Source organism: Strix aluco, chromosome 17, assembly GCF_031877795.1.
Source record: "Strix aluco isolate bStrAlu1 chromosome 17, bStrAlu1.hap1, whole genome shotgun sequence".
Taxonomy (NCBI): Eukaryota; Metazoa; Chordata; class Aves; order Strigiformes; family Strigidae; genus Strix; species Strix aluco.
In genome coordinates this window covers 16,263,169-16,272,188 of record NC_133947.1, presented here as the reverse complement: position 1 = coordinate 16,272,188, position 9,020 = coordinate 16,263,169, and the positions used below count along the sequence as shown (strand labels likewise).

At 49.3% G+C, this 9,020-nt stretch overlaps 1 protein-coding gene across 1 annotated transcript; it reads left to right on the top strand.

Moving 5' to 3' along the window:
• The first annotated feature begins 3,661 nt into the window (after window positions 1-3,661).
• SRSF6 (serine and arginine rich splicing factor 6) lies at window positions 3,662-8,414 on the top strand. Its single transcript, XM_074842818.1, has 6 exons — window positions 3,662-3,918; window positions 4,243-4,391; window positions 5,808-5,935; window positions 6,167-6,375; window positions 6,682-6,771; window positions 6,891-8,414. Exons 1-6 carry the CDS (start codon window positions 3,812-3,814, stop codon window positions 7,252-7,254), a joined length of 1,047 nt encoding a protein of 348 aa, XP_074698919.1. The 5' UTR covers window positions 3,662-3,811; the 3' UTR covers window positions 7,255-8,414.
• The last annotated feature ends 606 nt before the right edge of the window (window positions 8,415-9,020 follow it).

Here is a 9,020-nt window from a genome sequence, read left to right as displayed (position 1 = left end):
ACACGACAGAGATAGATCAGGGAATCAGCCAGGGACCACCGATCCAGAGGATGAAGAAGATAACTGGATCTTATCTGCACCTCCTTTGAGCAACATCCAGCAGCCTGCCTGGACTGCATAAGAGGTGAGGGTTCATCTCTGGTCACTATGTCACTGTTTTACAGGCACTTCTTGCCTTCCAGGGTTACCAACAGACCATAAGGAAAGGAATAAGACAGCACAGGGCTGAGGCCATTCTAATTACAGCCATGGCTGGTCAGATAGGTCCCTAAATGTCCTTGAAACAGGGGAGCTTTTGTCATTCTCCTTCTAGGCACCAGGCTGGTCCTAACCCAGCCATCAAGCCCCCCAAGGTGGGAGAAGGCTAGAGGAAGAAGAAACAATGTGAAAAACAGATAACTGATTATGGGGGACAAAGAGTGAAAAAAGGGCAAGGGTGTGAGAAGGATTTCAAGGATTTAAAAATGGTTTGAGGGGCCACTGGAGGGGGACACAGAGCATGACACCCAGTGAGAAGGCACCTTGAAGACCCTCTACTCCTCCTCATGTACAGGAACAGGAAAACGAAACAAGGCTGCAAGATCCTAATGTGAATCCTCCCTCGCTTTCCATGTGGCCTCAGCAAATCTCTCTCTGTTGCCACCTGCCAAGAGCTTTGAGGTGTCCTCCCAGGGAGGGCCATCATACAATGGGGGCCCTTGGAAGCCTGAAAGACCCACCAGCCAACGCTGTGTATCAGTATCCCATGGAACATGGGACTTCACATCCTATACGGCCACATCCTCTGTATGCTTCTAAACAGCATATGGGGCACTGCACATGTGGAGATACCCACGGGGCTCCTGTCGCTGGATGTGCTCAGCATGTGTACGATGGAGAGCTGTCCTGCCTGTGTGCTTTAGGGCCCGGCACTGGGGAGGTCCCCGCTGCCTCAGGCCCAGGCAGCTCTGCTTGCCTCAGCAGCAGGATGTGCTGTTGCTAGTAACGAGCCAGACCAAGCAGAGACAGAATCAGGCACCTGTCTCTCCTTTCCCTTCCTAGACACTCCCTTGACACAGCAAATGCATTCCTAGTGCCATTTGTCCCTTTCCCGACCCCTCTGTCTTCTGCACTGCTTTGTTCCTTACTCGCTTAGGGATTTTTCCCAACCCGACACTGCTTTTGGCAGTGCTTTCCCTGATTGTCTCATTACAGGAGGACCAACTCACTCGTCTGCTTTTGTTTGCTCCTGCTTGTCATCCCAGTGCTCAGGATGGGTAGGTCCCAAGCTCAGTTCTTTGCATGCACAAAAACAGGCCAGAAAGTGCAGGGACTGCCTCTGCTCAGTCATGCTCCATATGGCCCTTAGCTGAACAGACTGGTTTTTATCCATTTCTAGGGCATCGTGTGGGGAAATTCTCCCAAGAAAAGGCAGTGATATAAACACCAGCTGAGGTCTCAGAGCTCAGAGGATGCACGGACAGCACTTTTGTCATGCAGAATTTATTTTCCCTATTGGAAGGGGGAAAGAAATTCCTTATACTAAGAGGCAGAGATGTTGAAATGAGTGTCATCACCTATGAGAGAGCAGCTTTTATGAGCTGTGAGGAAAATATAGAACTGCAGATCTTTCAGGAAAGGCAGTTATTTAAGGCTCTGATCCTGAAGAGCATCCACTTGAAGGGAATCCCTTAAGAACAGGATTAGCTTTCCTTCCTTTCCTTGAACTTCAGTCCAGGCATCCACACTATCTTCAACCAAGCACAAGATGTTTTAGCAAGAACTATCTCCTTGGGTTATTTCCAGCAAGTCTTAGCATGCAGCTCTCCTACTCCATAGGTGTCAGCACAGACAATTTCAGATGAATGCTCATACCCAAGGTTTTCAAAATTTGGGCCAGTGACTCATTATCCTCTTATGAGAACAGAAGTGGAAAACAACAGAATATGACTGTAGCAGGGAGAAGACCTTTATAATCAGACATTATAACCTGCAGTTATCTCAAAGAAGACACAAATGACTTGAATGGATTTTTTCATATTGTAAGTTTTTGGTAGGAGAAGCCACCCTTTAGTTCTGTGTACACAACACTCAACGCAGTGGTACTGCTGTCATGGAGAGGCTCAGAGATACTGCTACATTTTAGCAATAAATAGTTATAAGACTTTTCCCACTTATCTGTTTCTGAGAAAGCATTGGTGCTTCAGAGCTTGTTGTCTAAACAGAACAGCTGAAAGTTGAAGACCCTGAGTGTGAGATACATCCCAACTCTTCCAGGAGAGCTTTTATTTCAGTAGGCTCAGGGCAAGGTACAGCCTATCTTGTGGTGTTCCCCTCTGTGCCGGGCTATTCAAGACTGAAATAAAACCCTTTTGAATTCTCTACACAGAGCTGATGAACACTACAGCCTGGTTGAATTTACCTATAAGTCAAAATATCTCCTGGTGATATTGTATGAAAAAACTACATCAGGCCTGTAAATTAGTGTAAGTCTTTCTAAAGCAGATAGAAAACAGTGAACTCATGAAATCTTCCAAGCACTGTCCACTGTAACAGAAGAGGTCGCTCATTGTCTGTTGTACTATATGAATCAAGCTTTTATTAAATGAGAACAAATGAGACTCGAGAGATTTCCCCCACTTCAACTCAAACCCAGAAGTTGCTTTGCTACAGGTTAACTGAGGGCAACACCCTGAAAATTGAAGGCAAACAGGGTGTCTTTGGTGGGCTGTTCCCACATGGATGCTCACGGTGTTGTAGCATCAGGGGAACGCGAGCTGCTCTCCACGTGGCTGGGAAAGCTCCGCGGTACGAGTAAACGTGCCCTTTCCACTCTAAATGTTTGAATGGTATACAATATTAAAGTGTTATATGTACTAGAGTATATGGTTTGTATCAATGTACAAATCAGAGTATACACTATAGAAGTGTTAAAATGTGAAGCCCAGCAGACTGAAACAGTGGGTTTATTAATATATCGTGAGGATTTTTCTAATTCAGAACATGTGTTAAAGGGGAACCAGGACACAGCGCTCGGTAACTTCGGGCTGCTGTGAGGGATTGCTCCCATGTACCCGGACCGCCAGCAGGCCGAGCTGGAGCGCTCCGCCCCCGGCCGCTGCTCTGGCCGCTGTCCGCCCGCCGGCCCCGCCAGAGCCCGGCCCCGCCCGGCCGTCACGCACACCTGGGGGGGGAGCGGGCCCGGTCCTAGCTGACAAAGCCGATCGCGGCCCTCACCGGCTCAGCCGCCACCCGGCGAGCCCGCTCTGGCCTGCAGCCGCGGGGCGGGGCGGGGGGCCGCGGCGGGGCTGAGCGGTGCGGCCCCAGGCCGGGGCCCTCAGGCCGACCCGGCCCGCCCGGCGCGGGGCCGGTCCCAGCGCCCCCGGGAGGCGCCGTTGCGCACGCGCAGCCCCGCCCCGCCCCGCTCCGCTTGCCGGAGCGCGCCAGCGCCCAGCGCGTGCGCAGCGCGGGCCACCGCCCCGCGGGCGGACGCACGCACGCACGCACGCAGGAAGCCTCGCGCATGCGCACCGCCACGCGCCCGCCTCCGCCCGCCTGCCCCCGCCCGCTGGCGGGAGCGCGATGACGCCGCCGCCGCCGCGCTCCCCGGCCCCGCCCGGCCCGCGCCGCAACGTCCGCACCGGGCCCCGCCCCCCGCTATAAAAGCGGCGGCGGGCGGCGGGCGCCATTGTGCTGCGGAGCAGGTCGCGGCGGTGGCAGCGTGCGGGCCTGCAGCGCCGCTCCCCGCGCCCCTCTCGCCGCTTCTTTCTCTCTCTTCCCCTCCCCCCTCTCTCTCTTCTCCTCTCCCTCCCCTTCCCCCCCCGCCGCGGACATGCCGCGCGTATATATCGGGCGCCTGAGCTACCACGTCCGGGAGAAGGACATCCAGCGCTTCTTCAGCGGCTATGGCCGCCTGCTCGAGGTCGACCTCAAAAACGGGTGAGCGCTGTCCCGCGGCCTCCAGGCCGCTGCCGCCCGCCGGGCGCCCCTCCACCCCCCCTCCTCGCCCCCCCCCCCCGCCCCGTTGCCGTCCCCGGGGCCGGGCGGGCCGCGCCCGCCGCTCCCCTCCCTTCCCCCTCCCCCATGTTGTCGGCCTCTCCCGCCCGCGCTGCCGCGTGGCGCCCGGCTCAAGATGGCGGCGGCGCGGGGGGAGCGGGGGCGCTGCGGCGGGGCCGGCTCCCATTGTCCCGGCCCGGCCCGCGCGGCCCCGCGGCCCCGGGAGCCGCGGGCGGGCGGCTGACGGCGCCTTTCTCCTTCCCGCAGTTACGGCTTCGTGGAGTTCGAGGACTCCCGAGACGCCGACGATGCCGTTTACGAGCTGAACGGCAAGGACCTGTGCGGGGAACGCGTGATCGTGGAGCACGCCCGCGGCCCCCGCCGCGACAGGGACGGGTACAGCTACAGTAGTCGCAGTGAGTACGGGCCCATCGTTGTGCGTGGTTATTCGGCTGCTTCGGGCGAGGGGCAGGAGGAGGGGAGGCGGCTCGGCTGTGTTGGCAGGGCAGAGCCGGGGGTGATGGAGCGGCTGGGACCGAGTCCCGTGGGGCGGAGGGGGGGCGGGGGTCGCTATCTCGGGGAGCACGGTGGCGGGGGATGGCGGGTGCATCGCTGGGAGCAAGCTGTCTGCTGACTTAGTGCTGCAGACGTTTTTCCTGGCACCAGCGCTGCACTCGGATATCCCCTAAGAAACTTAAGAGGGCAAATAGCGAAGTAATTCTGGCTGCAGATTTGTGGCCTTCTAGAAAGGGTTTCTTGTTAATTAGAAACGATATGCTCCCCTAATTTAAGGGCTCCAGTGTTCTTGGGAGCATTTAGATGAAACAGTGATGTTGCATCACTAATGTTAATGAATAAATATCGTTGCATAATTGGGGTAGAAGCACTCAGCTGTGAACTTTCATGTGAATGTTTCAGTTGAATATATAGGAAGGGCGGGGGGAGGTTTTCAAGCAGGAATCTGTTGTACTAAGTGGGGGATATTGTAAATATTTCTACGTTCAGCTAACTTGTATAGCTTCTTGAGCTGAACTATATAGAATTTAACTGGCCTAGTACTGTAATTAAAAGTACTGAGGTGCCTCTTTCAGTAATCTCTAGAAGCTTGGTATTTGGGGGGGTGGGTATCTGTCTTTTTAAAAAGAATCAAATGTATGTTGTTTAAAACTGTTGCATGTTCAATTCAAACTTTTTAACAAGTCCTTGATGTTTCAATTTAAAAGTGACCAGTGGGGCTGAGGCTGTGTCCACTGAGGCTAAGATGACTGCCTTTCCTGATTGGCCATGGCTTTTCCATACATTGTGTGACCCTTGCCCTATGACCCTTTGGCTGACCTTACCGGAAGCCATGACGACAGCAGCCTTTTGCCATTAGACGCAGGGTGATGGTGAGGATTCCAAGGGTTAGACAAAACTGGTTAAACTGAACTAGGTGACTGTTACCTTGCGTGTTTTGTGGCCAAACCACCACCAAAAACCTCATACTGTGATGTAAGTACTTAGTGTAACTAGTAAACGTTTTTGTAAAATGTAGAAATGCATGTAATCAGTTAAGTTTTATATTTTACAATGTTCTGTAAAATAAAACTTAGCAAGGTGAATCTAATAAGGAGCAGTCACTCTCTAACAGATCTTAGGAGTTCAGACTTGTAGGATTTTAGTCTGTTTGATTTGCCATTAATATAGATTATGGCAAAATTGCAAAGTTTATTGGAGGCTTAGAGAAATAAAGTCCTACTCCAGTAAATATAACTGTTTAACTAACTTTTTCAGAACATTTAGTTTTCTTCATGCTAGGAGACAATCTAACTTTATTTCTTTGTACAATAAAGGTGGGGGTGGTGGCGGATATAGCAGTCGGAGACAATCTGGAAGAGATAAATACGGACCGCCTGTTCGTACAGAGCACAGACTGATTGTTGAAAACCTTTCCAGTCGCTGTAGTTGGCAGGATTTGAAAGTATGTATTGATGTTCTATCATAGAGCCTGTTGTGACTAGCAGGAAGCACTAACTTCCTTTGATATCGATGTTCATTTTGATTTAGGTAGAAGTAATTGAGAAGTACTTGTGCGTGAATGTTTACGCGCAATTAATGCTTCTTGCGTTTGCTCAGACTTGTCTTAAGCTAATGTGCTTGCAGAGCATAAGCATGTGGCATGGTTATATAATTCTTCATCTGCTCCCTGAAGGATTTCATGAGGCAAGCTGGTGAGGTGACCTATGCAGATGCTCACAAAGAACGTACAAATGAAGGAGTGATTGAGTTCCGATCTTACTCGGACATGAAGCGTGCCCTGGAGAAACTGGATGGCACAGAGATAAACGGAAGGAAGATCAGGCTGGTTGAAGACAAGCCACGGTCAAGCCATAGGCGATCTTACTCTGGCAGCAGGTCGAGGTAACTTCTGGGACACGTCAGTCTCGGCATCGAGGCCACTTATGCTGTTTAGGAATAGGAGGATGCCTGAAAATGTAGCAGGAATTATTTTATGTAACACAGCAAAGTCCGTTTGGGGGGTTTTTCACACATGAAGCATCAGATACAATTCATTGACAGTATATCACATCTAAGTGGATTAATAGTACGTCTTGATGTGGTCATACTTATTTTTGAGGAGTTCTTGAGCAGCTTTTCTCTGCTAGATAGCATAGCGGCCACACCAGACAAAGAGTAGGGGACAAATTGCATTTTAAATGTTTCTAGGTCACGATCTAGAAGACGATCTAGAAGCAGAAGTCGTAGAAGTAGGAGCAGCCGCAGCAGGTCCCGTAGTGTCTCCAAAAGCCGTTCCCGGTAAGTGTTACGTTGTTTTCTGTTGGTACAGGAATTGCTACTTCCTAATTGATAGATGTTTGCAACTGCTGTAAGTACACTTTGGTTCATGCAGAATAAACTCTGTCTCTTCTTGAAAGGTCTAAATCCAGGTCACGAAGCAAAGACCGCTCACGCTCCAGATCTAAAAGCAGGAAGTCTAGATCAAAGAGCAAATCGAAACCCAAGTCTGACAGGGGTTCACGCTCTCACAGCAGATCCAAGGAGAAGTCGGAGAAGTCTCGGTCCAGGTCCAGGTCCAGGTCTCGATCTCCCAAAGAAAATGGTAAAGGAGATGCTAAGTCTAAGTCCAGGTCAAGGAGTAGGTCTCGTTCCAATTCTCCGCAGCAGCAGCCATCTGCCAAGGCTCGTTCAGAGTCGCCACCCAAAAGAGCTGCATCGAGGTCCCGCTCCAGATCTCGTTCAAAATCTCGCTCACGATCAAGATCTAGTTCAAGAGATTAAGACTAGAACTCTCCTCTTACATTGCACACTATTATGGAACCTTTTCCTACTTGTCAGGCCATTAGTGTTATGTTAGTACTTCAGAAGTTGGTTTTTTTCTCTTGCAGGAGTGAATGGCCTAAGAACTAAGTAATGAGGCATAAAGGTTTAATTTGTATCCCAAATTTGAAAATACAAGATCGTATGGTGGTACAAAGCAGGAAGTGTCCCCCTTTTGTAGAAATTCAGCTAAAAGTTTGATTTTATAGCATTTCTGCAGGAGTAACTTTACTCTTAAGTGCAAAGTGGTTTTTATATTAAAAATAAACAATATAAACAGGCTTAAATCTGGGCTTTTTTGAAAGTATCATTTTTTCCTATTTTTTTCATTGTTTTAGAACTATGGGTATCATTAGCTTAATAGGTTACAGCTTGCTACCAAAGGCAGGATTGCCTTGCTGGGCAGGTCAGATAGTTCTCTGGTTTATCTTAATTTCTGGAAGCAGGCTGCAAACTGTATAAACCGGTAACAATACTAGGGAGATTTTAGACCAGCAATAAACTCAAGTTGGAGCATTTGTGTTGTATCTTAACTTGCCAAAAGAACATTCCCCCCCACCCCTCCCCCATACTGTGACTGTATTAAAGGTAATAAAGGTACTCTGGAACCTGTATCATACAGTATTGCTGAAAAATCCTATGTTTCAAACTTGAAAGAATGAAAGCTTTCTGACATTTTCTTGCTTGAATATCAAGTGTCACTGTTGTCGGACACTAACGTGTCTCCTGGGTGTGGTCCAAGTCACTAGTATGTTGTATGGTTTGTCAGCCTCTAAATACCTATTGGATATGAAAACTAGGTAAATAAAACTGTCTTCCCTCCCTTTTGACTCACTTATGTTAACATTTTGCTTCAGACTAGGAGAACTATAATCCTATTGTGTGTAAGTCTGAACTTTATTGGAAATGTAATCTCTTTGAGCTAGAGTTCTAGTCTTAACAAAGGCTTTGCTAAACCACAGTTGCCAATTCACTTAAATTGTGGAATAGGACTCATCCTAAAAAGTCCCCTTTATAGCTAAATTGATTTTTGTAACATGCAATAGCAAACATTAGAACTGCCTTGTACTCTTTATACAACGTGTAGTTTGACTTGTATAAAATTAAATTGGTGACTCAAACTCTTGTGTTTATTGCAGTGTAATGGGATTCTTTTTCTGCCTCTCGTGCTGGGGAAATCACAATTTATCCTACTTACCTCTTTTGCTGGAGTAACTTTGTTTTAGTAAGAGACTTGGAGCTCTTGAAGTGCACTTGGTTTTGTGCTTGGGAGCAGCTGGCCAGCCAAGCGCCGTCTGGCCCAGCCCGTTGTCCTTCTCTGAGGGGTGAGTGGATGTGAAGCAGTGCCTCTGGTCGGGATTTTACACACCTGCTCAGGTGAATTGGATGGGGCACAAGGAGCACAGCAAGTGCACGTTCAAATGCGACTTGACGCCAACATTTCTCTCCTAGAATTGCTTTATGATCTAAGCAGTTCTCTTGAAATTTAATACTCAGTTTCTTACCATTTCCTTGTCATATCTAGAAAGCTTGAGCTTTTGCCTCTTGCGTACAAGTAGCGGTGTTAGTACAAGAAGGGATCCCAGGGGAGTAGTTTTCCCTGATGAGCTCACATTCCCAAAGGAACCCGAATGGGAAGTGGTTACGTGGCCTTGTTGCTGTAAGATGGGGGTGCTGTTGCTTTTATGTTGTGTACTTTTCTAGACTCTATCCCAAGTGTGGAAAAG

What these genes read in the sequence shown, in the direction of transcription:
- SRSF6 (XM_074842818.1), top strand. Translation starts at nt 3,812, where the DNA reads ATGCCGCGCGTATATATCGGGCGCCTGAGCTACCACGTCCGGGAGAAG. An exon ending in GTAGTTGGCAGGATTTGAAA is followed by an intron (nt 5,936 to 6,166) that starts GTATGTATTGAT and finishes TGCTCCCTGAAG; the next exon opens with GATTTCATGAGGCAAGCTGG. An exon ending in GTCTCCAAAAGCCGTTCCCG is followed by an intron (nt 6,772 to 6,890) that starts GTAAGTGTTACG and finishes TCTTCTTGAAAG; the next exon opens with GTCTAAATCCAGGTCACGAA.